At 50.2% G+C, this 27227-nt stretch overlaps 8 protein-coding genes across 10 annotated transcripts; 3 read left to right on the plus strand and 5 right to left on the minus strand.

Moving 5' to 3' along the window:
• Window positions 1-277: 277 nt before the first annotated feature.
• On the minus strand, window positions 278-5500 carry TrAFT101_010139 (uncharacterized protein). The gene is made up of 3 exons (XM_066128854.1): window positions 4573-5500; window positions 3575-4502; window positions 278-3500 (listed from the first exon to the last, which is right to left on the minus strand). Exons 1-3 carry the CDS (start codon window positions 4696-4698, stop codon window positions 463-465), a joined length of 4092 nt encoding a protein of 1363 aa, XP_065984979.1. The 5' UTR covers window positions 4699-5500; the 3' UTR covers window positions 278-462.
• A 298-nt stretch (window positions 5501-5798) lies between these two features.
• Window positions 5799-5969, minus strand: TrAFT101_010140 (uncharacterized protein; the record flags this gene model as incomplete). The annotated part of the gene is made up of 1 exon (XM_066128855.1): window positions 5799-5969. One exon carries the CDS (start codon window positions 5967-5969, stop codon window positions 5799-5801), a length of 171 nt encoding a protein of 56 aa, XP_065984980.1.
• Window positions 5970-6207: 238 nt separating this feature from the next.
• Window positions 6208-7719, plus strand: TrAFT101_010141 (uncharacterized protein; the record flags this gene model as incomplete). Its single annotated transcript, XM_024900004.1, has 4 exons — window positions 6208-6409; window positions 6502-7201; window positions 7267-7574; window positions 7649-7719. 4 exons carry the CDS (start codon window positions 6208-6210, stop codon window positions 7717-7719), a joined length of 1281 nt encoding a protein of 426 aa, XP_024760916.1.
• A 481-nt stretch (window positions 7720-8200) lies between these two features.
• On the minus strand, window positions 8201-11353 carry MFS2_2 (MFS siderochrome iron transporter 1). The gene is made up of 6 exons (XM_024899984.2): window positions 11146-11353; window positions 10358-11092; window positions 9692-10244; window positions 9018-9626; window positions 8818-8960; window positions 8201-8747 (listed from the first exon to the last, which is right to left on the minus strand). The coding sequence occupies exons 3-6, from the start codon at window positions 10240-10242 to the stop codon at window positions 8302-8304; spliced, it is 1749 nt and encodes a 582-aa protein (XP_024760915.1). The 5' UTR covers window positions 10243-10244; window positions 10358-11092; window positions 11146-11353; the 3' UTR covers window positions 8201-8301.
• Window positions 11354-12334: 981 nt separating this feature from the next.
• SAT14 (Putative O-acetyltransferase sat14) lies at window positions 12335-14119 on the plus strand. The gene is made up of 2 exons (XM_024906650.2): window positions 12335-13536; window positions 13599-14119. The coding sequence occupies exons 1-2, from the start codon at window positions 12520-12522 to the stop codon at window positions 13959-13961; spliced, it is 1380 nt and encodes a 459-aa protein (XP_024760914.1). The 5' UTR covers window positions 12335-12519; the 3' UTR covers window positions 13962-14119.
• On the minus strand, window positions 14083-17142 carry TrAFT101_010144 (putative NRPS-like protein biosynthetic cluster). Its single transcript, XM_024900038.2, has 2 exons — window positions 15274-17142; window positions 14083-15207 (listed from the first exon to the last, which is right to left on the minus strand). The coding sequence occupies exons 1-2, from the start codon at window positions 15942-15944 to the stop codon at window positions 14154-14156; spliced, it is 1725 nt and encodes a 574-aa protein (XP_024760913.1). The 5' UTR covers window positions 15945-17142; the 3' UTR covers window positions 14083-14153.
• A 254-nt stretch (window positions 17143-17396) lies between these two features.
• TrAFT101_010145 (NRPS) lies at window positions 17397-23300 on the plus strand. The gene has a single exon (XM_024902481.2). The coding sequence runs from the start codon at window positions 17749-17751 to the stop codon at window positions 23185-23187; it is 5439 nt and encodes a 1812-aa protein (XP_024760911.2). The 5' UTR covers window positions 17397-17748; the 3' UTR covers window positions 23188-23300.
• TrAFT101_010146 (uncharacterized protein) lies at window positions 23089-26757 on the minus strand. 3 transcript variants are annotated; one of them, XM_024908014.2, is made up of 2 exons: window positions 26356-26757; window positions 23089-25265 (listed from the first exon to the last, which is right to left on the minus strand). In XM_024908014.2, exons 1-2 carry the CDS (start codon window positions 26615-26617, stop codon window positions 23797-23799), a joined length of 1731 nt encoding a protein of 576 aa, XP_024760910.1. In that variant the 5' UTR covers window positions 26618-26757; the 3' UTR covers window positions 23089-23796. The 3 variants fall into 3 exon arrangements, with proteins under 3 accessions (XP_024760910.1, XP_065984981.1, XP_065984982.1); XM_066128857.1 differs by lacking the exon at window positions 26356-26757 and adding an exon at window positions 25569-26003; XM_066128856.1 differs by lacking the exon at window positions 26356-26757 and having other exon boundaries at window positions 23089-26003.
• Between the last annotated feature and the right edge of the window lie 470 nt (window positions 26758-27227).

A 27227-nucleotide genomic window follows, 5' to 3' on the forward strand; every position in this document is an offset into this window, starting at 1 on the left:
GCAGCTGACAGCCCTGCGCTAAATGGGAGAAGTTCAGGTCGCGCTGCAGGGAGGGCGGCAACAGCGGAGCGCACCCGCTACATGGCGGCCTAGCGACGCTGCGTTCTAGCGGTTCATGCACGCTATAGCTATAGCCTTCCTGCAGCGCTTGAAGCATCCACCATCGCTGCCCGTAGTTTAGGGAAAGCTCCCGCCACACCTCCGTGATATATCATATCCATCCCACCTTTGGGGCGTGAGGGGCGGGCAGATGACTGCTCCTCAGACCTCTTGCTCCGGCAACGATGGTGATGGCGCATATTCTTAGGAGCTGATGATTTAGCTATATATTCCCCCCTGGTGCCCGCTCATAGCGTCTCGATCTTCCCACGTGTTGGAACTGCGTCTAGCTATTGGTTGATGTATTACATAGGTATGCTATTAGTGCTTGTATTCTATTCTATCCCGAACTCTACCACTATCCTAGCCCAGCATCTGCTGCAGCGCATTAATCCTATACGACTCACTTCTCTCCACCAGTTCCTCGTGACGACCTTTGTCGACCACGTTTCCTCCCTCGACGACGAAGATCACGTCAGCTTTGCGGACGGTGTGTAGCCTGTGGGTGATGGCAATGACGGTAATGCCTCTGGCTGCCTGTTCCAGGCCTTCTTGCAGGGCCCTCTCGCTCTCTGCGTCGAGGGCACTGGTGCTCTCGTCGAGCAGCAGAAGCCGTGGTTTTCGGACTAGCGCCCTCGCAATTGCCAATCGTTGACGCTGACCCCCAGACAATCGGGATCCGTTAGGACCGCATTCCGTATCGTAGCCGTTCGGAAGTGCCACGATGGTGTCATGGATATTAGCCAGCTTGCAGGCCTCTTCGATCTCCGAGTCGGTGGCTTCGTGACCTGGCACCGCGCCGAGTCCTACGTTGAACTTGACGGTTCCATCAAACAGGGCGCAGTCTTGTGGCACTACGGCAATGTCATGACGAAAGTCCACACCTTCACGAGCACAGATATCGACCCCATCAATCTCAACCGTTCCACTAGAAGGGCGATACATCCTTTGGACCAGTGACATGATTGTGGATTTACCGGCTCCTGACGGACCCACGAGACCACAAAACTGGCCTGCTGGTATCGTGAATGATGTGTTCTTCAAAATCTGAATATGTGGCCGAGCAGGATATGCGAAGGATACATCTCGGAATGTGACGGTGACGCCACCGCGGCTTGGCTTGATCCCTTGGCTTGAAATGGCGCTTGATGCTGCTTCGACATCTTTCTCTCCGCGTGATATATTGCCAAACTCGGTCTCCGTCACACCAAGGCGCTTGGCAGAACCAAGGTTTATGAGACTCAGGATTCTAGATGCTGCTGCTCTGGAACGTGAGACCTCGGGAGCCAACGTGAACATCTGGCCCCACAACTGGGCACTCACGAGCATGGCCATGAGAATAATAAAGAACTGAGCTTGGCTGTACTCCCCCCTTGTGATCCTTGTTGAACCCCACCAGTACGCAAAGGCGTAAATAAGGTTACCGATGCTGTTGGCGATGGCAAGCCAAAAGTTGGTATAGGCGCTTGACAGAGCCATCTCCTTCTGAGGAGCTTTGAGAGCTCGACGATATGTGTGCAGTATCTCATCTTCGATAGCTAGCGACGATACGGTCTTGTACGAAGTAACAGCCTCAACCGTAATACCGAGAGCGTTTGAGAATGCTCCGGCATGCTTGCGTTCAAAACGTGACAAGGAACGGACTTGCATGATTCCCGAGCCCAGAAGGATAGGCACAGTTACCAAGCACACAATGGCGATTTTCCAGGCGATTATATGTGAAAGAATGATGGCGACGAAGAAGTTGACGATGATGGAAAACATTGTTCCCATAATTGACCCGCTGAAACCGCCGACGGCGGCAGCATCTGCTGTGACAATGGAAAGCAAAGACGCTGGCGAACGGCCCTCTGATTGGTGCCAGTCCAGCTCTTGTTCATAGAGCGAGCGGAATGTGAGCACGCGAATATTGTAGAGAAGCTTTTCTGCGACATAGCCGAAGCCGAACCAGCTTCCCGTGTAGGCGAACAGCTCAACCACGGCTAGCATAAAGAACAAGCCGCCGAAGAACTTGCCTGCCCATAGAATTTGATGGGTCGAGTTGCAGGGGCTTACTTTCGAGACCGTATTGCCGAAGATGACACCGGCAGAGGAGAAAGTACCGCCAACGATAACGGCAGAGAAGACGGCTAGTAGGAGCATCAGGAGATGTGGGCGAAGCATGAGGCCAAACATCTTGATGATTTTCCAAGCCGACATATCGGCATCCAGCGCTTTATCTTCTCCTTCGGCGGCTGTCTGGCTCGGCTCTTGTTCAGTTTCCAAAGCTGTACCTGGTAAATCTTCTCTCAGTGCTGCAGTTTCACTCAAAGAAGATTCTTTCTCTGAGAGAATGATTTCAGTTTCGCCTTTGGCTGTGCTGGACAAAGATGGCGTGTCGTCCTGTTCTTTGGACGCCAGGTTTTGTAAACGAACCATGCCAGCATACGAACCATCAAGCGCCATGAGCTCTAAATGTGTGCCCTGTTCAATAATTTCACCGTTATTCATAACAATGATGTTATCAGCATTTTTGATAGTGGACAAGCGGTGGGCGATGGCGATGATGGTGCGGCCCTTGGATATCGACTCAACTGCCGTCTGGATGCGTTGCTCACTGGCTGAATCAAGAGATGCTGTCGCCTCGTCGAGGAGAAGAATCTTTGGGTCTCGGATTAAAGCGCGAGCAAAGGCAAGCCTTTGTCGCTGCCCTCCACTAACAAGCTTTCCTGCTGTGCCGACAAGAGTTCCATATCCATGTTCAAGCTTGTGAATAAAGGTTGATGCGTCAGCTAGAGCAGCTGACTGGCAAATCATTTCCACGAGCTCAGCCATATCCGAACTATACGCCTGAGCGACAGTGGTCAGATCTTGTCCATCTCTAACCTTTTCTGCCACCTCGGCAAGTCCATTTCCTAGAATGATGGATTGGAATTTCTGATGCTTTTGCCACGGCGAGTTGAACAATCCCAACGCGATATTCTCCAAGATTGACCGATCTAGCAGCGACGGCTCCTGCTGAACCAAGCTGATGAAGCTTCTCAAACTTTTTACGTTTATGTCCTTCAAATCATGCCCGTCAAGCAGCACCTTTCCACCTTGAGGGTCATAGATCCTTGTTGTCAAGCCAGCCACTGTAGACTTACCACTGCCAGACAGTCCAACTATCGCAGTATATTTGCCGACAGGGCAATCAAATGAGACATTCTTGAGCACAAGGTGATCTGGTCTGGAGGTATAAGCGAACGAGACGTTGCGGAACGAAATGGAGGCGGCGGCAGAATCTGAAAGTTTCAAGCCGGAAGTCGATCTGGAGTTGATTGTGGCTGGTGTTTCGATATCTTGTCGCAGTTTTAGGAAAGCTGTGGACGCACCCCCCAACAGGGGCAATAGGGGGGCGATAGAGCCAAAAACGACACATGCTATGATGACAATTGTCAGCGAGGTTTCAAGCGTTATGATGATGATGATGATGATTGGCCTCTAAAAAACTCACCATCTACAAGGAGGAAAATGACTGTATAAATCTCTCCCACGGATACGCCATTAGGATTGGCGATGGTATTGACAATTTGGTGGCTTCCCTGCCAAAAAGACAATGCATTTGCAGCATACGCAATGAAGTATAGAGTGCCGGCCTGAACTGCAGCAGCAAAAGCCTTTTTTATGCCCCTTTTCTGAGCTGTCATGACATGTGAAGAAAATTTGGCCTCCAAGCGCGAGCCAGCGCCAAAGGCTTGGACAACCGCAATATTGGACAGAGTTTCCTGGGCGATGGAGGATGCCGAGCCAATTGCATCAGACATGGCACCGGTATACTTTGCGGAGAACGCACTTCCTAGTCCTGCCATGAGGAAGAAAGCAGGAATAAGAGACAGAAGAATGGCAGCAAGCCTCCAGTTCTTTATAAAGGCCACGACATAGGCTGTGAGGAAAAAGGACGTGCAGGCGATGCAGATGCCGACTTTCTCTGAGGTTCCAGACTGGACGGCCTGCACATCTGCATTGAGACGAGATGACAGCTCACCAGCTTGACGCTTGTCGTAAAAGGTCGCATCTTGTTGCAGAAGCGCTTGAAAGTAGCGGTCTCGGATACGTGCTTCCAGCCGACGGCTAAAGATGCTCCAGCTGACTATGTAAATGTAGATCAGGACGAAGCTAGCAATGCCGATATAAGTCAACTCGAGCACCTTGTCATCGATTGAATGCTGAATTTGCGAAGCTTCGTCCGCGCTGGGGCTCTTGGCATCGCAGCTCGCAGTGTTGAGGTCGTCGACGAGCTGACCGAAGAGGATTCCCATCAGAGGAAACGGCACTCCTGCGGCTGCAGCAGACACTGTGCCTACGGTGAGAAGGACGATGTCGAGCCATGTTGGGTTGGCATAGACGAGAAGCTGGAAGTATGTGAAGAATTCTGAAAAGAACTACATTTATCCGGCCTTCAATGTCAGTCGCGAACTCTGCAAGCTTCATGATAAACGAGACCACACTGACCTTTCCAACCTTGGATTGCTCCTTTTTGTTGTTGGAGACCGATTCTGCTGCCTCGCTGCCATCTTGGGATGCCATAGCAGCTTCAGTCGCAGCATGAAGGCTTTCTGCGTCTTCCTGAGTGCCCATTCTGACGAGTCGCGGGTTTGTTGATGGTTATCCAACAAGCCGCGCGCTCACACGACCAAGAACTAGTACATGAAAAGGATCAAACGGTCTATCAAAGGTAGAATTGCCGGCCAATCTGGGCAGGTTCCGGTAGTTGGGTCAATGTGCGTCTAGCTCTAGCCCTCTCCCACTTGCATGATCGACAGCGGCTGGGATGTGATTCGGCTCGACTGACTACTGAGAGCGCGGCCATGATGTCCTCTTTTTCTTTCCTCCCTGGCATTAGTATTACGACTACTACCATCAACCCACACTAAGCTTGCAGCGTCGCCCAACCATGGCCCCTTGATGGGCCAGCAGGGCTTTTCCGGCTCCCACTGCCACTGCCACTGTCGCCCTCACTGTCGGTGTCTCGCGCTTCTGGACCACCGCTTAGTGTGCTCCATATTGCCTGCTTGGACTAGACGTATACGTGGAGGTGCCATCATGTCAAGGCCGGGAATATCCACTGTTGCTGCTGCCACCGGGATGTCGTGAGAACAGAGACCGCAAAAAGCTCAGCGCAAGTACCGTTTTGTTGCACAGATGTCCCTCGACCGTCCAAGATACACGCCCCTACTCTGCCCCGCCGCTTTGTACCTCTACATTGTTGCATTGCTCCCCACTACTTTTCGGATCAGATAATTTCTCTCGGCAAAAATCCCCACTGCGCGTCCGACGATCGGCTCAGGTAGCTTGCGAAACACAATCACGAAGACTTGGCAGAGAAGTAGGAATTGCGTAAGTGAAATGACTTGGGAAAAGGGAAAAAAAATCCCTCTTTCAGGGGGGCTTTGAATTAATACATACGAAAATGCTCTTCTCGGACATTGAGTCAACCGCGCCCTTGCTTTTTTGCTCGGTCTTCGAGGTGGACCGTTCGGCTTCCGTGACGCTCGTGGGGCCGGCGTTTTCATATTCTCACGGCCTCGGCCTCGGATCTGATAAGATTTCGAGAGAGACGCCCTTCCCACATGTACTCAGTCCTCGGGGAATTGCAGGCCACCTACCAGATATAAACTAGGAGGTCCTGTTGCGTATTGTTTACACCCCCTGGAATGGACTCTGCAGATCCTGTTGCTCTAATGGGGCCCGCCGCAGGACTGAACCTTGGCAATAGGCGGTGCTCGTACTAGACCGAATGGAATGGCAGCAAGAACGACAATGAATTGCTCGGTGCCATTGGCTGCGTTGAAGTCGCCAAGTCCCTCTATCGGCGCGTCTTTCTCTGCTCGGGCAGCTCGTCGGCACATCGCGGCTCAGCTGGTCTCCTCGTCTGAGCCATCCATCCGTTGGCGCACCACCCTCTGTAGCGATACTTTGCCTTTTGCATTGTCGTTTTCCCGCCCATCTCTCATAACGCAGATAAACGACCGTCTGAGCCGGAGTCCCCCAAGCCCTGTCCAGCTCCAGCTCCAGCTCCGTCCTCTTCACAGCTCTCCGTCTCGTCAATTTGCTGCTGAAGGCTCAGTCATTCCACATCAGACCATTATGGGCTCAATTCCGGATTCTGCCCCTGTCGTCAGGGTCTTCATTGCAGGCGGCTCCTACGCTGGCCTGTCTGCGGCCGTCAATCTGCTCGATCTGGGTCATGGCCTGTCACCACGCATGGCGCATGAGCGGTACCAGCACCATCCTAGCGTGCCCAAGGTCAACTTTCAAATCACCATTGCCGATGAGCGAGATGGCTACTGTAAGTAATTACCGCTTAATTACCTTTTTTATTTTCTTAAAGCATCTGCATGCTTTGAATCCGAATTTTGCATTTAACAGCAGCCTCCGTAGACCACTTGATTGGATCACCACTAGCTCTGGCCGATTCTGAATATGCAAAGAAGGCCTGGGTCAAGTTTCAAGATATTCCTGGCCTACAACTCCCCAATGTTCAATTCGTCCAGGGCTCGGTGTCTAGCGTCAACTGCGAAGCCAAGACAGCTACCATTGTCGACTCCACCACCAAAGAAGCCATCACCCACCAGTACGACTACTTCGTCACCGCCACCGGCCTGAGAAGAGTGTGGCCTGTAGTGCCCCAGTCTTTGACTCGGAAGCAGTATCTTATTGAGGCTGAAGAGCAAATTAGTGCCCTTGACGATGCAAAAGATGGCGTTGTCATTGTTGGGGGCGGGGCTGTTGGCATCGAGATGGCTGCTGAGTTGAAACTGGTCAAGCCTCATCTCAAGGTGACTCTGGTTCATTCGCGAGACAAGCTCATGTCATCTGAGCCGCTCCCCGATGAGTGCAAGGACAAAGCCTTGGAAATGGTCAAGGAAGCTGGCGTCCAAGTATTGATGAACCACCGGCTGGTTAGCTCCAACAAGGTCGTGTCCCCTGACGGTTCGTCAAAGTATGAAGTTGAGTTTACGAATGGACATCGAATGGCTGCGAGCCAAGTCATCATGGCTATTTCCAAAAGCATTTCGACAACTTCATATCTACCATCATCGGCTACTGATTCCGAAGGTCTCGTCAAGATTGTACCCAAGTAAGCCTTTCTGCCCAGTCGATTATTTGGAGAAGCACAAACTAACACCACTGCCTCTTCCTCAGCATGAGCTTCGAGTCTGGCACTCCCAACGCCGCGTCACACTTTTGTGCTGGTGATGTGACTAAATGGTCAGGTATCAAGCGCTGCGGCGCCGCCATGCACGGTGGACATTATATCGCCTACAATATTCACCAAAGCGTTCTAGAGCAGGTTGTTGGTCACCAACCAAAGTTCCAAGAGCTGCAAGAAATTCCACCCATGATTGGCCTGGCGGTGGGCAAGAATGCCGTTGCATATGGGCCTGACGTTGGCGTTATTACCGGGCCCGAAGTAATGGAGGCGTATTTTAGAGATGACTTGGGCTGGGCGAGTAAGTTATCCGCGCGACCTCTGTTTTTACCCCTTTCAGTAAACATATCAATGTGCTAATGAATGGTGTTATAGTTTGCTGGGATTATATGCAGCTGGGAAACCAACAACCTGATGTCAAGACACTGGAGACAAAGTCTTCTTAATTACTGGAGGCGTTGAGTTTAGATATAGAGATGGATAGAAGAGAGATATTCTATAGGCGTTTGAGGAGTTTACACACTGATTTAGATGCAACACATATACAAATAGAGTATACATTAAGGGATACACGCATATCCTGACTTTAACTCTATTTTCTTTCAAATTCGCCTTTCTAAGTATCCTCCTGCTCTTTCTAGTCTTTACTATCCTTTGTATACTCATTTACTCTGCCATCGACCTTCTTTTTCTCAGGTTCATCCTGAGTCTCCTTACTTCTTCGTGATATGTTGTGGCGGTTGTTTAACGTTCTCTTTTACGTTCTTCCTTTCTTCTTCAGATTTACCCTTTTCTGTCGCCAATTTGTCTACTCTCTTGCTTAGAAATTTGAAGACTTCCCCTTTCCTTCTCCAATCTTGTTAATCTCATATCCAGCAGCGCTTATACGATTGTCAAGACTGCTACACTTGGTTCGCATAGCAATGCTTCTCGATCAAATATAAAATATATTCACATCAATTAGACTACAGAAACAAACATAGCCGTAGACACAAACCCCCACCATCGCCTATTTTGTCGTAAACAATTTAAAAGACAGTTCCCTTGACCTGCTTGTGCTTTCTCACATCAATATCTCGCCACATGGCTGTACCGACCACCGCCAACGACAAGACGGCAGTAGCAGCAATCAGCATCATTTTCTGACTATCGCCATAGGCCTTTTGAATAGCGATACGGGCTGGAGATCCCATCGGATAGGACAGTTGGGCATCTAAGCTGCCGTAGATGGTCGTGAGATTTCCTTGCTCAGACTCTGGGAGATACGCGGCGAGCTTCTTAGGGAAGACGGCTTGCCAGACAGCAGCTGATACAGTCAGTCCGATGGCGCCACCAATGGATGAAGCCATGGCCTCTATAGCAAGCACAACGGCAACATATTGATGAGAGGTTGCTGCCATGATGGCCGTTTGTTCGCAGATGACAATAGTGCCACCAGCAAAGGCAATGAAGATCTGACACATGACAATGTAGCCTGCAATAAACAGCCATAGATTAGCGGCATGTATCTAACAATTTAACAAGGGTGTCTAATTTTTTTTTACCTATATTGACATCTGGCTGGCGGAAATGAATCATCAAACCGACTCCAAGAATAGTAACCGGAACTCCAAAATAGAGACAGACAGCCTTGAATTTTCCGGTATAGCGAATGATGAGGCCAACCAGGATAGCCCAGAAGCAAGATCTATTAGGATGTTAGCCATGTAAAACCTGATGGAAGGTATATCTTCCAATCTCTTACCCTACGCTATAGATCTGGGCCACATAACTGGATTCAGTGACATCGAGACCGTTCACCACCTGAAGGAAACTGAGGAAGTAGCTGTCCCAAATGTAGAAGCTGACGAAGACAGAAGCAGCTAAGATGTTGGCACCGATGACAGTGCGGTCCATGAGAAGCGAGTAGGGAATAAAGGTAATGGGCGCAAAGAACTTCTCCCAAATTCCAAACACAATGAGAGTGGCCACTCCTCCAACCAAAAGGCCGATAATTAGGGACGACTTCCATCCATCTTCCTGGTATGAATAGATATTAAAGGGCAAGAGAAACATTGCCAGTCCACCGGAGAGAATGAGCAGGCCAATAATATCAAACTCTCGGCCGTAGTGTATCACCGTTTCGTAAAAATTGCCCCTGCTCTCCCGTGGACGAATCACACCGAGCTTCTTTGCCTTCTTGTTATAGTACATGAAGAGGAAGAAAAGTGGCGAAGTGATAACCGGAGTGATGATAGCAAAAGATCCAAAGCCCCAGCGGAAACCGGGGCCCTCCAAGAAAGCTTGAGAGATGGGGCCAGAAAGCCATGTCGTAACGATATAAGGCGAGCTGCTGTATGCAAAAATAAGACCTCTTTAGAGCAATCTCTGTTAGTCTTGTTTCATATATACGATATTCGAAGGCAGATTTGAACGAACCGATTTCGCAGAGATGTTGTATCAGCGAGGAAGATGGATAATGAGTAATCCAAGCCATTGTAGCCAACCCAGTAAAATACTTGTGCAGCAGCATAGGTCTCAACATTCTTGCAGGCGGCCATCATGATTAATCCCAGAGTTGTGAACATGATGGAAATCAAGTAACCCTGTGGGCGACCAAATATGTCGAGAATCTTGGCAAGAGTCAACTTCCAGACGCCTCCTATGATGCTGCTTATCACATTGACAGTGGGAGTAAGGGAGTGCTCCTGAAAGGCTGATGTGACCCAAGGTGTAAGTGTCCCAGTTGCACCTTGCTGCATGGTATCAACGAAGTAAATGACCCAGATCATGGCAAAGGCAGTGTACAGCGCATGCTTTGTCCAGACGGAAGTGATAGCCTCGATGTTCTGCACACCAGCCTGCGCCGTGGAGTCAACGCCATCTCCCCCATCCGAATCTTGGGGACCGCCGATGCAGACATCGGGATCGTCTTTTCCAGACTCTCCTCCATCGACATGGTCGCGCTTAGATTCTTGGGTAATAGCCATGACTTTGACAAAAACAATGTTAGTAAGGCATAGAATAATGGTGAATTTTGCATTAATATGCTCCAGAGAGCTATATGCAAATATAGGTAATGTAAAAGAAAATGCGATTACTTACTGGACCCGTGGTTGCAACTTGAGAGCTCGACAACCGATGTCCCTGATCAGTAGGGACAAGGCTGCTACTTATCGCCTTGGAAATGGTTGTGGAAAAAGAGGAAGCAGAAGGCTGAAGAGTTCTAGATTTTACCGCCAACATGGGTTACAACATAGATCGAGTGTGAGGGTGGTCACTGGCGACACTAGTCATGGCCACCTTCATATGGGGCATTTCCAATCGCTAAGATCCAGCAATGGCCGTTGAGAACTGGACGTTTAATGCCAATAACAGGTTAGTAGAGAGGAGATTTTGCAGCCACCAGCGCCGAATTAGTAGCCACCTACTCCGTTAGCATGATAGATCAAAAGCCCAAAAGCTCTGCGTGGGAGAAACCCTGCTTCTGGCGTTATATTCGGGATGTGGCGGTTGAACCAAGCCGGTGTCCCAACATCATACTACGTGGAGCAGTACGACGAGCAGTGGAATCAACTTGTCTGCCAATGCCAGTACTGCTTGATTGCGTATTCAATCCAAGGCTCCATTCTTCTCGGTTCTTCGGCATAGCTGTTGGTTAGGCTATCGTTTTGTAAGGTGACACTAATAGAGAGACCCATGGCGTTTTTGTGCCGTAGAAGTGCCGTTTCATTACCGCAAAATGGGTACTCTGACTTGTCTGAACAGTTGCAATGGTGAAAATCTGATACATAGTGCGATGACGATGGGGATCATCTCCCGGGAAAAAAATTGTCCATGCTAGCTCGTCGATCAAAAAGGGACCGCAAACCATTTGATTGTTACCCACTTGCATTTGTGCACCGTAACTGGATACCAATCTTCAAAGAACGGTCTCTAGCCGGTGTTGTCTAATAAACAACGCGACTAGCAAAGCAGTACTCTGTCGTAGCCGCAGCTAGATAAACTGGCAATGGCCAAGAAGTGCTATTTGTTCTCTTTCAACGGGTATTCGGCACTTGTATTCGTGCTAGTAGATCACTTGCGCGAATTCAGAGTCTTGGCCAAGTATGGCATGTTCTCGTGCAAGTACTAAACGTAATGGCAAGTGGAGATTCCCAAAGGAATACGCCTAGAAATTATCAGATCATGTACGCCCGAAGCTGGCGCTTTTAGCCGCTCCGACAACCGGACCACATGTGGAAAAGAGGTTAGCTGTGGCTCCAATAAGGTTATCAGATCCGCCTAAGGGCAAGGATCTGGCGTATGCGGCGCCACATTTGCGAATGGATCCAGAAGCTCCAAGCGTACGAAAACCAGCAGATTGCGTTACGGAATCAAAACCTCTATAGCTTGCGTCGTTTTAGGCGAGCCATTGGGGAAGCAAAGTACCGAAAATGGCATGTCCGGGCCACGGGCGGAGACCCCTGATGGAAGGCTTCATGTTGACTGGAGAAAAAATTTGCAGAGTGGGATACTGATGCAACCCTGTTAGTTCAAGCGCGGGTTAGATCAGTGGATCTAATCAATCAATCAGGGAGATAATCTGCTCACGCTTCGGCCACCGAGCTAAGCTGGGTTAAACTGGCTGGTCCGTCGCTTTTCTCTGCGTCTTCCATGTGCGTGCTAAGCAAGGGGAGGGGCGTGAAGCGAAGAACTAGGCCATCGCCAGCTTTGGCTGGTGTTTCATCGTTGGAGCTCCAGAGGCCTTGTATCTGTACTTGATGGCTATGCTCGTGTCTTGTCGGAGCGCTCGTCCACTTGCGCCAAGCTATGTAATGCATACGTTCGGGCCCAGGTATTGCTTGGCCGAGCTCGTTGCGTGCTGACCACTTGTAGATCCGTCGTCACTTGCGATGGAGAGACAAAGAGTACGACGTTAACTTGTAGCAGTATGGTCCATGTTCATGTATGCTCTAGCTGGGAGAGGAGCTGGTAAAATGGGCGCGAAGCGGAAAAGCACGGAGTCTTCTTTTTTTGCTGAATTAGCAAGAGCCGAGGCCACTTGGCGAGTAGCATTAGCTCTTTCCTCACAGGACTTTTGCTTGCGGTAGCTGTTTGATGCCCTATTTTATCTGATCTGTTGTATTTTCTCCTGTTTTATTATCAATCTACCATATACATCACCATTGTTTGAGTACTACGGTATCACCGGGTTCTTCATTTTCATTCTTGTTAATCTTACTCATTTTGGTTTTATATCTGTTAATTTGCAAAGCCGAGCTACAATGGCTGCTGCTTCTCTTTCTTCAATACCTCCTGATCAGACTGTGATCAAGCTTCCGCATCCCTACCATACCGAATACTCCATCCAAAAAGTCTCGTCACAGCAGAATGGGGACGACGGTGCAGAACAATATCAATTGAAAATCAAGCCCAATGTCTCTTCAGGAAAGAAACCCCCCGTCGAGCTTCATACATCCAAGGCCGTCTTCACTGAGCCAATTGATCTCAAATCAAGTGAGCTGCCACCGCATTCGAACAATAGCGCCTGGGCACGCGCCAGACGATCGCCAGGCGCAACCATATCATGGGATGGTCTTACGGAGCGTCCCACGTTGGCGCAAGCGTGGATGATCCTTTACGTACTATTCACAACGCGGCCTTCTACTGAATCACTCAGACTAGAGCTAAGGGGAGCAAATGCCATTGTCCTGGGACAGCAGCTGAAGGATGTTGCGCTTGCCACGGATCATCCACTGCGCCCTCGAGAGAAGCCAGGCCCGTCTACAACTACAGATACAGATGTCGTCTTGGCTTTGCGAGCCACTTTCTGGCAAGGCGCCGGGTCTCCTTTTGGACCTCGACCTGTTTGGTGCCCTGAGGAGTCTCCTTCATCTCTGCCAGCGTCGAGCCCTCTAAACTCGTATCCCATCACTCCTCTCCAACATACAATGACCATCACCTCGGCCGGCGATCCCCAAGATCCTGATCGCAGCCAGCAGACGTGGCATCCCATTCGGCCCGCCAAGCCAGCTCCAGGCGCTGTGATCTACAGTCGATGGATCCCGCATCTACAAGAAACATTTTCGATGGTATCACTTGACTGGCAAGATGCTGAGCATTTGAGACTATTCCACGAGTGGCAAAACGATCCTCGAGTATCTCAAGGCTGGAACGAGACGGGCACTTTGGAGCAACACCGAGAGTATCTACGGAAAATGCACGTTGACCCGCATCAAGTTGCCGTTTTAGCCAAGTGGGATGACGAATACTTTGCATATTTTGAGATTTACTGGGCCAAGGTAAGACTAGTACCATGTTTCTGCAATGTCTCAGAATGAAGCATACTGACTTAATTCCCTAGGAGGATCGACTCGGCAGCTATTACGATGCCGGCGACTTCGACCGTGGCCGCCATTCCCTCGTCGGCGATGTTCGTTTCCGAGGTCCGCACCGCGTGTCGGCCTGGTGGAGTAGCCTGATGCATTATCTCTACCTTGACGATCCCCGAACAATGTATGTCGTGGGCGAGCCCAAAGACAGCAACTCCACAGTCGTCATGTACGACCTCATCCATGGTTTTGGCCTGGATAAGTTTGTCGATCTGCCGCACAAGCGTAGCGCATTTGTGCGCTGCCACAGAGAGCGCTTCTTCCAGCTGTGCCCTCTGGGTGATAACGAAAAGGCGGTTGGCGGAATGAGGATTGGGCTAGTGCCAAAGTTGTAAATACGTGGATAAATAGCTAGATGTTTGTCTTTAGATATATCGCCATATTGGGTTTGAGCTCAGTGTACTTATATACAAAAGACATGACTCAGGTGTTTAATGGTTTTGGATAACTCAATAAATTTTACTGAATATTAAACATCTACAGTCAATTCTATAAACACTCTATCCTCTACGCTATATATCACATATCTAAAGCTTAGATGTTTTAGCCATTTTGCTCAAAATCTCGTCACCCAACTTCGCCATCTCAAACTTCCGGATTTTCCCACTTCCTGTCAGAGGCACATCCGCAGGCACACCATCGTGACCCAGCCAGAATATATGCGTCGGAGCCTTATGATTTCCCAGCGTTTTGCGGACCCAATCTCTAATTTCTTGGTCTGTAGGCTTGCCATGGCCATCGCCTAGCTCGAGGAATGTTCCGACGACTTCTCCGTAGTGCTTGTTCTTGAGCCCGACGACGATTGCACGCGAGATGGAGGGGTGGCCCATGAGACGCTCTTCAATCTCCAAAGGATAAATGTTCTCACCACCCCTGATAATAATGTCCTTGAATCTGCCTGTGATCGAGCAGTATCCATCTTCGTCAAAGACGGCCTCGTCGCCTGTGTGCAGCCACAGGACACCCGCAGCGTCTCGCACCATAGTCTCGTTGGTTTTTTCCGAGTTATTCCAGTATCCGGCTTGCAATTGGTAGCCAGCAATGCAAAGCTCTCCCCTCTCTCCAATGGGAACAATATTGCCATCACGGTCAACAAGCTTGGCCTGCGCATGAGGCATAAGAGTGCCCACAGTGGTCAATCTCCTTGTCATTGCGTCGTCGGTGAAGGCATTGAAACACGTTGGGGAAGCCTCTGTAAGGCCATAGCTGCTAGTGAATTCGGTCATGCCAAAGCGATTTACCAGAAGTTCCATGAGATATCGTGGAACCGGTGCGCCGGCAATGATGCCCGTGCGGAGCTTGTCGCATTTGAAATTGGGTGGAAGCTCAGCTTGGAACAGGGAATCGAACATGGCTGGTACGCCGTGGATAGCGGTGCATTCTTCGTCTGAGATGGCTTTTAGTGTAGAAGGAATGTCAAAGACCTCAGCTGCATAGACAATCTTTCCACCGTGGGTGATAATCGCCAAAAGTCCAAGGACAAGACCGAAACAGTGGAAAAGCGGTGGCGGACAGCAAAGGACGTCTTCATGGGTTAGACGCATTCGATCGCCGATGAACCGAGAATTGTTAACCAAATTACTATTCAAAGGAGCACATCAGCAACCGAATATCTGAAAATTAGGAAGAGAGGAGGGCTCAGCATACTGGTGAGTGAGCATTGCCGCCTTTGGCAAACCCGTCGTGCCGCTCGTAAACTGCAGATTGACAACCTGGTGAGGTAGCACTTTGCTCATGACTCGATGTAGCCTATCATGGTTTTTTCGAGAGCCTGCCTTCACGAGCTCATCATATGTCGTGTAATTGCCGCGCTCCCCCCGTAAGATGACGACTTTGATCGGAGAAGCCTCATTGTGCAGGTCCTGCAGCAGCCGAGTGTTGTCTGTACGGCCAATTGTCTTTGTGGTAAAAAACACCTTGCAATCTGAAAAGTTGAGGCCGTACTTGGCCTCGGTTGCCGTGTAAGTGTTATTCAAGATGACGAGGATGGCGCCAATCTTGGCGACGGCAAAGAATACTGCGGCATATTGCTCACAGTTGCCAGCCATGATGCCAACGCGGTCGCCGACTCCAATGCCCATACCCAACAGGGACTGGGCCAATGCCGAGCTTTGCTGGTTGAGATCATAATATGTCCATCGCGCGCCGGTCCATGGAATAACGAGACATTCTTTGGTGCCGTATTGGTACGTTTGAAGCTCAAGAAGCTCACCAAGTGTCAGATCGACGAGAGGAGGATCAGAGGGGCCATGGAGAATAGAGAGCTTCTGGGTGGATGGTGTAGAGAATGGCTGAATAGCCGTTGATTGTGAAGTCATTATGGCAGGCTTTGGACAAGAGACTTGTGTGTCTTGTGTGTGAAGACTGCTATAGTGGTAGCTTCTCTGAGGCTCTCGTCAATCACACTCAGGTGGTAGGCCTATAACGCATCTCTGGATTGCTGGTTGACGGCCAACCTACATAACCATAGGCATCGCTACATTCTAACTGTTTATCCTAGACCCACTACCTCCAGCTACTATTTGCAACATTTGCTTCAGTTGGTCTGAACAAGCCTAGCTTTCATGTACATCATTTAATCTAAGGTGCAGGCCAAGCTTGACACCATTTCCAGGCCTAAAGGACGAGCTACCAAATTTTGACAGAGCCCCGTTCAACTCTCCAAACATCCGAGAATTGCCGAGTTTATTACCAGGAGCCAAGCCCATTTGTGCGGCGTTTCCGCGGCGTCTAGAGTCATAGATCCAGTAATCAGATGATCTGATAAGATTTCATCTTGGAAGAGCATCCAAAAGGTCCACTTCTCGAAATCAGAAGCTCGAATAATACGCTGTTGGCAAATACAAGGTACCGAAATCGGTCCCGGCCCTTGCTCTCTCGTGAAAAATTTTCTTATCAGATCTTAATCCTGGCCCAAACCCGTAGAGTAGTCGTCGCTCTGGGCCAAAGCACAAGTATCCGCACCTGGTGGATGATGAACAAGGGGAAGGGGTGTAGCTGCAATAGCCGGAATTGGCATGTGATGGACGCTTTCCACATGGAGATGTTGAGATAATTATTTCCTCCACGCTACTAGGCACTTGACAGCTAGTGTATATTGCAGTAGTATCCGCAATAAATGAGGTGATTTTGATGCACAATTTACTCCAGTGTGCTTGGCACCACGACTGTCTGCGGGCGTATACTGAGATCTCGGGTAGAAGGACAAACATCTGCTCTTTTTTATTTAGATTTCTCTCAGTTCGACATGTTCCCTTCTCTGACTTTGCGCACCTCGAGACACCCAGAATGCCTTTAATGCCTTGCAAAATATCCAGAGCAAATACTTCAAAGATCAGCGTCGGCGGAAGTCGTACCTCCTTCCTCAAAATGCCGCGTCTTGGCAACTCCGTTGAGCGGATTCGCATAATTCTTTTTTCTTTCCTTCTTCCCCATTCCTCCTCCTCCACCTCTTGTTGCACCAATTTCTCTCTTCTCCTCAACTCCCCACCCACCTGCGTCACACAACACCAATCAACTGCCGATACGAGGAAAAAAGTTATCAGATCGTCCCGGGCCCCATCACGAGGCTAAAAGCAACGTAATCACGCCCCGCCCGCCCAGCCTGCTCCACTAGACTGGCTCTTTTTGCTTATCTGATCCGCCGTTTAGGCCGTGAGCAGGAAAAGGTTCTTTGGACGTACCAACAAGTCCATTGCTATGCAAACCCCCTCCATGGCACTCTGGATGGGGTCGCGAGGGCCATGATCCCGGTCGTGCATGATAATTGCACGCCTCGCACCCGCCATGTATTCCTACATGATCTCAAGCGTCAATTTGGAAACTTGGTGCATCATGGCTATTGCAATTTATCCGAAAAAGCGCAGCACTGTATTGGCGTGAGTAATTGGTAGCAGTTGGTGTGCCTAACTTGGCTCCAAAGTGCGGGCATCATCGGAGATGAGAAATGGCATCGGTTGACTTGCTTGTGGCTTTGAGCCTCGGTGGCCTGCGCTATACAGCTGATATCCAGGCGCATTTCCTTTCATTCGTTGCATATGGAATCGCGAAGCTTCACACTTTACCACTCATGCAATACCGCCACAAAGTCTAGCTGCCCTAATCAAAGCAGAGGCGGACGCAATGGCTATCGATGGAGATGGCATTGGTGACACCAATTCGATGAACTTTCCTCCTAGTCTCGCCACGGAGGCGATTTCAAGCATCGAAGAGGCAAGGAGAGTAGCTCCTAAGCACCAAAGTGAAGTGGCATCGAATCAGAATGGCATCATCAGCGCTACAGACCTCGAACAGCTATGGACTTGGAATCAGCATGTGCCCTCCCTTATACAAAGCTGCATGCATGATATCATATCTGAACAAGCTCGCCAGCAACCACACAAGATTGCGATTGAATCATGGGATGGGTCCTTGACATATCAACAATTAGAACACCTTTCATCACAACTCGCCAGACAGATTCTACAAAGAAATTTAAAAGCTAGCAGCCGGATCCCCCTATGCTTCGAAAAATCCATGTGGACCGTGGTCGCGGTACTAGCTGTCATGAAAGCAGGTGCGACATTCTCTCTAACAGACCCAAGTCAGCCAGTAGCACGGCTGCAAACAATTGTCGAGCAGACAGGAGCAGACCTCGTTATCACTTCGGTAGCTCAGAGCGAGCTTGGCAAAGAGATATCCAGAGAAGGAGGCCAAGTGCTCGCAATATCTCGAGATTATTTTGATAGCATCAAAGGATCACAACCAAATACAGTCCTGCCACAAGTGCCCGCAGAAACGCCAATGTACGTCATCTTTACATCTGGAAGTACAGGCAAGCCAAAGGGGGTTGTTATTACCCATGCCAATTATACCAGCGGTGCGATTCCTCGAGCAGAAGCCGTTGGCTACAAATCAACCTCTAGATGCTTCGATTTCCCGTCTTATGCTTTTGACGTGAGCATCGACTGCATGCTGTGCACATTAGCAACTGGTGGCCAGATATGCGTACCTTCTGAGGAAGCTAGGATGAACGATCTCAGTGGTGCCATTCGTCAGAGCAAGGCCAATATGGTCCACATGACTCCTTCTGTGGCCAGAGTCTTGGATGCCGACATCATTCCATCTCTGGACGTTTTAGGCCTAGGTGGCGAGGCAGTATCTGCAAGTGATGCAGCGGCTTGGAGTAAATACACAAGCTTGATCATTGCGTATGGGCCATCCGAGTGTACCGTCGGATGCACGATCAACAATACTGTTACCATCTCCACGGGCATCGGTAAAGGCGTTGGCGGCGTTACCTGGATTGTCGACCCCGATGACCACAACATCCTCATGCCAGTTGGAGCCGTTGGAGAGCTTATTATTGAGGGTCCAGTTGTTGGTGCTGGCTACCTTGATGAGCTAGAAAAAACAGCGCAGGTCTTTATCGAAGATCCAACATGGCTCAAATCTGGCTACAAGGCCTTCCCCGGTCGGCCTGGCAGATTATATAAAACAGGGGACCTAGTACGATATGAGAGCAACGGCTCTGGTTCCATAGAATTTGTGGGCAGAAAAGACCAACAGGTTAAGCTGCGTGGCCAGCGAGTCGAACTTGCAGAAGTCGAGCATCACTTACGAGCCTCTTTGCCAAACGGAATCAAGGTCGCAGCAGAGGTAATAAAGCCAGAGAATGGCGGTGCTCCTTCCCTTGTCGCCTTTCTCTCAGAATCCGCTACCGTGGGCACTTCTGGAGTAGACCCGGTCATTGTAGATCCCTCGCCGGAACTGAAAACTGTTTTGACAACAGTCAGCACTGTCATGGGTTCCAGAGTACCACGTTATATGATTCCAGCGGCTTTCGTGACTCTTCAACATATGCCTTCATTAGTGTCTGGTAAAACGGATAGGAAGAAGCTGCGTGAGATTGGGGCATCGATACCGCGCGAAATTTTCAGCCGAATGCAAGCGACTGAAGCTCAAGAAGAAGAAGAGGCGGAAACTGAGATGGAAAAGAAATTGCAGCAAGCATGGCTTGAAGTACTCGGATCAGATGCAAAAATCTTCAGACAGAGCAACTTTTTTGCGCTAGGAGGCGATTCTTTGCGTGCCATGAGGCTTGTAGTTGCGGCTCGCACGAATGGAATCGCCTTGACGGTTGCTAATATATTCACGAATCCAACGTTGAGTCACATGGCGTCGAAGGCTACTCAGATCTCGGAGTCCTCTGTGGAAGACATCTCACCCTTCTCATTATTAGAAAAAGATTGGGACATGGAAAATGCGAAAAATGAGATATCTGCTCTGTGCGGCGTGGAAGCCAGCATCCTAGAAGATGCGTATCCATGTACGCCCCTCCAGGAAGCGCTCATGGCTCTATCCGCCAAGGTTAAAGAGGCGTATGTCGCTCAGAGAGTGGTGGAGCTTCAGGACACTGCTACGGCTGAGAAGCTAATCACAGCCTTCGACATCGCACAACATGATAGTCCCATATTGCGGACGCGAATCGTGCAAGTCCCTGGACGTGGTCTCATTCAAGCCATCATAAGGGGAGGATTAAATGTCTTCTCTGGAAATAATCTCGACGAATATCTAGTCAATGATAGGAATGACGCGATGGAACTAGGAAAGCCTCTTGTGCGCTATGCTATTATAAACGATGGCAAATCAGGGAAAGTGAACTTTGTGCTCACAATTCACCATGCTCTGTATGATGGCTGGTCTATGCCCTTGGTTGTCGATCGAGTAAATAAGGCCTACGAGAACCAAACAGTATCACGCCCTGCAGGATTTAAGCACTTTATTAAATATCTGGCAAACTTGGAGATGGACAAATCAGCCAATTTTTGGCGGGAACAGCTTCATGGCGCCAATCCTTCTCAATTTCCACCTCTGCCTTGGCAAGGGTATCAGCCACAATCGGACTCGTTGCTAGAGCAATATGTGCCTCTACAAGAGAAAAATGCTTCAAATGCTACTACTGCGACAATTATCCGTGCAGCTTGGGCTCTTGTGGCATCACAATACATCGGTAACACCGACGTCGTCTTCGGGGAGACGCTGACCGGTCGAAATGCACCCGTCGTTGGGTCGGAAGAGATTGAAGGGCCAATGATTACAACCGTTCCCGTGCGGGTTCAAGTAGATCGAGATATTCCTGTTTCAGACTATCTCCAAACCATCCAAGAGCAAATGGTGGACCAGATACCTCACGAGCATTTCGGCTTACAACACATACGAAAGCTCAGTCCTGATGCCTTCGACGCATGCGAGCTCCGAACAGGCTTGGTGCTGCACCCAAGTGCTGAGAGTGAAGAAGATCCTACTCAGTTCAGCCACCTCCCAGCGAGCTGTCTTGTCCCGGCTGGAGATGCAGAAGCTGCCCAAGAGGCTCTCAAGTTCAACACCTACGCGTTAATGCTGGTCTGTTCTATTGATCCGCGAGGATTCCTTGTCATGGCCAGCTTCGATTCCAAAACAGTTTCGGTAACTGTGATGCAGCGAGTCTTGGACCAGTTTCAACAAATTGCGCAGTCTTTGTGCAGAGAAAGCTCGGTCTCTGTCGGCAGTCTTCGGCCGCCCTTGACTGATGATGATATTGGGCAGCTTCAAAACGTAATTTTTGATGCAGACTTTAGTGATGCAACAAAGGAATACCCTGGCGTTCAGGCGGCCTATATTGTGGATTTCAATGATTCAAATCAACTCGTTCCAGTTTCTGCCATGGGAGAGCTTGTCATTCAGTGTTCTGAAGATCCATCTAACCTAATGGAAGTCTCTCCACCAGCTTGGCTCGAAGCAGTATTCGGCTCGAAGGTTTCCGAGCAGGGTAAACTATACAAAACCGGGCAACTGGCCAGATACGACTCAACTCGAAAGCCGGCTCGGATCAAATTAGTCGATACTACCGGTGAAAGAAACGCTGCAGCGCCACCAGCAGGAGTGATCAAGAGCCGAATTTCTGCAAGCTCCAGCAGACAACGCAAGCTTCGTAGCCTATGGGCTCGTGTGCTGCGTATGAGCGAGGACGATATTGGCCTAAACGACGGATTTTTCATTCTCGGTGGTGATTCCATTGCAGCTATGAAGCTTGTATCAGAAGCTCGGCTAGAGGGGGTCAAGTTAACCGTGGCCCAGATATTCCAGAAGAGAACGCTGTACGAAATGGCCAACGCTATGGAAGAGATAGAGAGGCCCGCATCATCTACGGACACAACTACCGTCGAGGGCGCAGAATTAGAGCCATTTTCACTGCTCAGTCTTAGAGGTGAAGACCAAAAGCAACGCTTCATTAATGATACAATCGCACCTCAGCTGTCCGATCCGGCCTGGCGCATCAGCAACGTCCTCCCTACACGCCCCTTACAGCAAATTGCCGTCAAGGGCACAACTCAGCTCCCACGCTTCTCAGCACGATACGAGCTCATGTACTTCGACAAGGCCATAGATCGTGCCAAAATGGAAGAGAGTTGTAGGCAGCTTGTCGCGCGCAACGAGATCTTGCGAACTGTATTCGCAGAGTACCAAAGTGACGGGTACGCCGTCGTCCTCGAAGAGCTCGTGCCTCATTTTGCCGAATACGCAATAGATAGCGATGACGTGGAAACGTTTGCAAAGCAGCTCTGTCAACTAGACGCTTTGACGAGAATACCACTCGGCTCGAGTTTCGTGAAATGGTTCTTAGTTGAGTCGAGCAGCCAGTCATGCCTCATCTTCCGCCTATCCCACGCCCAATACGATGAAATATGTCTCCCCATCATGCTCCAGCAACTATCAAGCCTCTACGAAGACAAACCCGTCCAGGAGACCGTTCCGTTCTCCGCCTATGTCCACAGCGTCCTTCGACAGAACCTGCCAGCAAGCATCCCCTACTGGACAGACCTCCTCTCCGGCTCCTCCCTAACCGTCCTTAAGCCTGAAATTCCCATCCAGCGTCGAAACCATTTTGCCATCCAGCAAACAGTCGACATCTCTTCACGCCTCCGCGACATCACCGTCGCCTCCCTCCCCACTGCCGCATGGGCCCTGTGCCTTGCCCGCCGCCTATCCCTCAGAGACGTCACCTTCGGCGAAGTCGTCAGCGGCCGCAACATCGACTTCCCTTACGGTGCAGCCAACGCAGTCACCGGCCCCTGCTGGCAATACATTCCCGTCCGCGTTCGCTTCCCCCCAGGCTGTACTGCCTTGGAAGTCCTCTCTGGCGTCCAGCATCAGCACATAGCCAGCTCTGCTCACGAGGGCATCAGCCTCGCTGAGATAGCAACCGTGTGCGGCACAGATTGGCTATCGACCGGCGGCTGTAGAGCTTCAGACTTGTGGTTTGATTCCGTTGTCCACCAGGACGTCGAGCACGTCGAAGAATTGGCATTTGCTGCTGCAGGAAGCGGCCGTTTGGAGACTGTTTACCCCCACGAAGAGCCACTGCGCGAGTGGAAGATTCAAGCATTCGTCCACGATAATAGCAACAAACTGACTCTGGAAATTGTTACTTATGAGAGCTGGGGCGGATATGCTAGAGGGTTGTTAGATGATTTGGTCACCGCCGTGGGAGTGCTGTTAAAGGATCCTCACGCCAAGCTATTTGGAAACGAATGTGAGTGATTTGGTTTGTATATTATTCATATGCCTATAGAGTAGAGTTTGGAGAATATTAGAGAAATGTCAAAAAGAAGCAATTTTAGGATATGCCGTAACCAAGTATTCTTCAATATCCATCCAATGAGGAATTTTTAAGACTTAAAAACTTTAAAACTCTCCAACTTGACTGTCTCGTGGCACATATTCAATGATGAAAAAAAAAAAAAAAAAAAAAAAAAAAGGCTAAATCGCGGCTTACTGTAGAGACGCTGGTAAATATTCATTTCTCATAACCCAAGTCAAAGTCCCAACAAAAGGAAAACGAAAAAAAAAGAAAAGAAAAGAAAAAAACATGATCTGCTATAGCCATCCAGTGCCATTTCCTTGCCAAAGTGAAAACGCTGAATGGGGTATATAAGAGAGGCCATCGCACGAAGCGATATCTGTACACCATAAACAAAAAGCACCCAAGACTCATGATGCCAAATGGCAAATTCCAGTTTCTCAAGACGCCGTTGCCTCCCATTACATATCATTTCCTGCGCTTGGGTCCTTGTATAGCCTACGGAGACCGGTTTTTCGTCCAATCTAGGCTGCTGACGAAAGCAACCATCACCCTTCCAGATATACCAATCAATGCTGTGGGTTTCCCGGTTGTGTTCCCAAACCAAGAGCCTTCTGAAGACTCTTGCGAATGCTTATGCCGTTGTCATCTTTGTCACGTCCTAATAAGCCAAGACTCATTCTGCGAGCGGTAACGCCAATAGAGCTTCCTGTAGTCCCCGATGCCATCTTGGCCTTCTTACGCCGGCCTGCAGCGATTGTGGGTTCGGGACCCGATGGTTTGGGAGGCCACTCTCCATCACGCTTCCACCCCATAACGCAAGAACGGATCATGTCGGATAAGTTGATGGGGCATGATGGTTGTAGGCTATTGAGAATAACCTTGTCGTAGAGGCTTAGATAAATCGCTGGGGTAATAGAAGCTCGGAAACCGTTGGTAGGGGGGAGAATCGGGTGAGGGATAGGAAGTAGCGTCTCGACAGGGAATAGGCGGTCGGGGGTTTGGTCAGAATCTTTAGAGCCTTGCTTGCTGAGATCCTTATCGTCTCTTACTAGGGAAGACGCGTCTGAGGCTGTGCCTGAGCGGCTATCAGCGTGGGAATTGGACTTGATCAAAGATAATGAAGGCGGCGACCCTGATATGGAACGGCGGAAGAAGAAACGTCGAGAGCGAGGAGATACCGGAGGCGAAGCAATTGGTTTGCTGCGCACTCGAGCCATCTTTGCACCGGTCCAAGCATCTCGCCGCGCCTGGAAGCACGCTAGACCTTCGTTCCAAGCCATTTCCTCTCGGGCAGCCCTCCGGCGCTGTGCTTTCTTCTCCAAGGCTGAAGTCCTGGCTGGGCAATCAGCGCCCTCAATTACTGAAGTAATGGTAGCTTCGTCTTCAGAAAGATCAGAATACCAGTCCATACGAGGACGGTAGTTTACGGGATCTTCGGAGACAAGGCTGTAGATGGAGTCTGTGTCGTCGTCGTTGTTATCTGCGTCCACGTCCTCGTGATCTGAAGCATTGTCGCTCAATGCACTGCTGTCAACGTGGGCTTCGGCGTCGGCGTCATCATCCCGTATGTCTTTAGCAGAATCAACCCTAATCGCTTGGGGTTCGGACTCCTTGACGGAAGGTTTCTTTTCCTCGTCTGTGTCACAGGGTTTCTCGATGACGTTGGCTTTAGATTTGCGGGGCGGTGACCACTGAAAATTCCAATTGTTCTTCACCTTGGCGGCCAGATATTTCTTTATAGTATCCTTTTGCCTGTACTTGTCCTTGCTAAACAGGTCTATGTATTCAGGAACAAGCCAAGGTGGTGAGTTTGCCGAGGGTTGGGGGCTCTGCCCACGGAGCCGAGATAAAGGAGACCGTCGCCCTTTGTAAAAGTCTGAGAAGATCATGGCAGTGTCAGGATCTGCAGCGGAGGAAATGGCTTCTGGGACTGAAAAAGCCGGCAGTGAAGAGGTGGTGTTCTGTTCTTCTGCTGATAAAGATAGTGGTGGTGGCCGGTGCCCGAGATTAGAATCGGCAGTAAGATCTATAGCGTCTGAGAGATCGGGCAAAGAAGACGTCAGCACCTTGTTGTTTTATCGACGATATGCCGCCAAGGTTAATGTATCCGAGCGAAAGGGGAGTAGCAAAAGGGTTAGACGGGGGCGGTGTAAGTGACATGGAACATGGATGGGGAGCGGTTAGAGCGACTAGTGCTGAGCATTGAAGCTTGTGATGAGAAGTATGCTAAAGGCGTAGCAAGCAAAAAGTATGAATGAAACGAACCAAATCATGAAATGATGTGAGATGAGACGAGGCCAGGGCGGGGGAGCAGCAATGCCCGACAAGCAAAACACACCAATGTTGATGCTCTCGATGTATGAGCCTCTGCTAATAGAGAAGTGGGTGTATAGTGGCTTCAACAACCGCCGCCTCAGCTTAAGGCTAGCTATACGATCCAGGCAGACAAGATGAAGAGAGCGCTGGACTACCGGCTGCTCAGTAATAGAGGAGAATGGGGTGGCATTAATAGATGCTGGCGGGGAAAACAGTGAAGGAGACAGGACATACAGCGATGAGATAAAGAGCAGAAAGAAGCAATTGAGCGAGGGCGGCTTAGGAAAATAGAGGGAAAGAAATAGGCAGGGCCATAGGAGTAGGAATAGGAATAGGAATATAGAAGGATGCTTGGGGGAGGTTGCAGAGGCGAAGCCAAGATGTTGTCTTGCCATGTACTGCTCCGTACCCCAGTGGAGGTGAGGAGCCTCGCGGTGCCAAGCCTGAAGCTATGTACCGCTAAGTACCAGCTGATGCATGTCTCGGAAGGCGAGGAGCTTGTATCGCAATGACATATCAAGCTAGTCGTCGATACAAGCTGTTGGCCACAAATGGTGGCTGAAAAACGCTAAAGCTAAAAAGTACAGTGCAAGGGGAGGTGAGATGAGATGACGCAGGATCAGGAGGAGGATTGGTGTCTTGGGATGTGGAATGCGAGGCAAGGACGTTTGACGGATACTGTAGTGCCCTGTCTTGGATGGTGATGATGGCGATGGTCGCACAGGAGAGGAGAGTGCGTGGACAAGCAAGCAAGCACTCGGCTCGGTGAGGCATGCAGCAAAACTGGGCAATCGATGCACAAAACGTACCGTTCAAAACTAGCCGCTCTAGGACCGTTGCGTGGTGGTGACTGTCGAGTGCCGAGGCGGTGCCAGACGACGGCGAGAATGCAGAGGGAGCACAGGTGACGGTATCGCTGGATGAGGATGAATGAGGAGAAGAGGACAGTCGCGGCGAGGTAGAAGAAGCAGAGGCAGAAGTAGAGGCAGAAGCAGAAGCAGAAGCAGAAGCAGAGGCAGATGCTGTGGCGACAGGCATCGCTGCTGCTGCTGCCACCGACGGCGACGACATGGCGATGGCCGGCTGCTTTACACACGATTGGGCACACGAGCCACAGCCAAGCCACGGGTAGCAGATGCTGGATCCCCGACAGCACCAATGGCCGGGCGATCAGGTCAAGCAAACGGGGATTTGCAGCTGGAGGCCTGCCGGGTCGGGCATGCAAGAGATTAATCACGAGAGGACGCAATCAGGCCAGGTCAAGGTCAGGCATCAACCGTCGTCTACAGTAGCAGGGGAAAAAAAAAATTGCCTTTTTCGCCCCCCAAGCGCTTGACGGGGGGGGACCACAGGGCACAAGGGCAGCATGTCTGGTTTGCCCCGCTGGAGCTGTGAGGAGGAGAGCGAAGCCGCATTGCAGCACAACACAAAGAGGGGGAGGCGGTGATAGCGCGGGACTTGTCTCTTGCGCAGCTTTCGGGGCTGAAATCGGAGACGGCGTCGGTACATGGCTATCGCTTGGCGACGCTACCGCTGCCCGTTCTGGGGGCTCTCCCTCGTAAGTTGGTGCTAATGTGCGTCGACGCCGCCATCACGAACCATCACCGCATCGACAGGCAATCGGCAGTGGGGCCAGCAGGGCTGGACGGGCTTGTCGTCGTGTGACCCGGCTGTTGAAATT

This window comes from Trichoderma asperellum, chromosome 6 (genome assembly GCF_020647865.1).
Source record: "Trichoderma asperellum chromosome 6, complete sequence".
Taxonomy (NCBI): Eukaryota; Fungi; Ascomycota; class Sordariomycetes; order Hypocreales; family Hypocreaceae; genus Trichoderma; species Trichoderma asperellum.

What these genes read in the sequence shown, in the direction of transcription:
- TrAFT101_010139 (XM_066128854.1), bottom strand. Translation starts at nt 4,698, where the DNA reads ATGGGCACTCAGGAAGACGCAGAAAGCCTTCATGCTGCGACTGAAGCT. An exon ending in AGCAATCCAAGGTTGGAAAG is followed by an intron (nt 4,503 to 4,572) that starts GTCAGTGTGGTC and finishes GGATAAATGTAG; the next exon opens with TTCTTTTCAGAATTCTTCAC. An exon ending in CATTTTCCTCCTTGTAGATG is followed by an intron (nt 3,501 to 3,574) that starts GTGAGTTTTTTA and finishes TTGTCATCATAG; the next exon opens with CATGTGTCGTTTTTGGCTCT.
- MFS2_2 (XM_024899984.2), bottom strand. Translation starts at nt 10,242, where the DNA reads ATGGCTATTACCCAAGAATCTAAGCGCGACCATGTCGATGGAGGAGAG. An exon ending in ACAACATCTCTGCGAAATCG is followed by an intron (nt 9,627 to 9,691) that starts GTTCGTTCAAAT and finishes ATTGCTCTAAAG; the next exon opens with AGGTCTTATTTTTGCATACA. An exon ending in GCCCAGATCTATAGCGTAGG is followed by an intron (nt 8,961 to 9,017) that starts GTAAGAGATTGG and finishes ACATCCTAATAG; the next exon opens with ATCTTGCTTCTGGGCTATCC.
- SAT14 (XM_024906650.2), top strand. Translation starts at nt 12,520, where the DNA reads ATGGCTGCTGCTTCTCTTTCTTCAATACCTCCTGATCAGACTGTGATC. An exon ending in TTGAGATTTACTGGGCCAAG is followed by an intron (nt 13,537 to 13,598) that starts GTAAGACTAGTA and finishes TTAATTCCCTAG; the next exon opens with GAGGATCGACTCGGCAGCTA.
- TrAFT101_010144 (XM_024900038.2), bottom strand. Translation starts at nt 15,944, where the DNA reads ATGACTTCACAATCAACGGCTATTCAGCCATTCTCTACACCATCCACC. An exon ending in GCGGCAATGCTCACTCACCA is followed by an intron (nt 15,208 to 15,273) that starts GTATGCTGAGCC and finishes TCCTTTGAATAG; the next exon opens with TAATTTGGTTAACAATTCTC.
- TrAFT101_010145 (XM_024902481.2), top strand. Translation starts at nt 17,749, where the DNA reads ATGGCTATCGATGGAGATGGCATTGGTGACACCAATTCGATGAACTTT.
- TrAFT101_010146 (XM_066128857.1), bottom strand. Translation starts at nt 25,941, where the DNA reads ATGGCAAGACAACATCTTGGCTTCGCCTCTGCAACCTCCCCCAAGCAT. An exon ending in CATCGAGAGCATCAACATTG is followed by an intron (nt 25,266 to 25,568) that starts GTGTGTTTTGCT and finishes CCGATCTCTCAG; the next exon opens with ACGCTATAGATCTTACTGCC.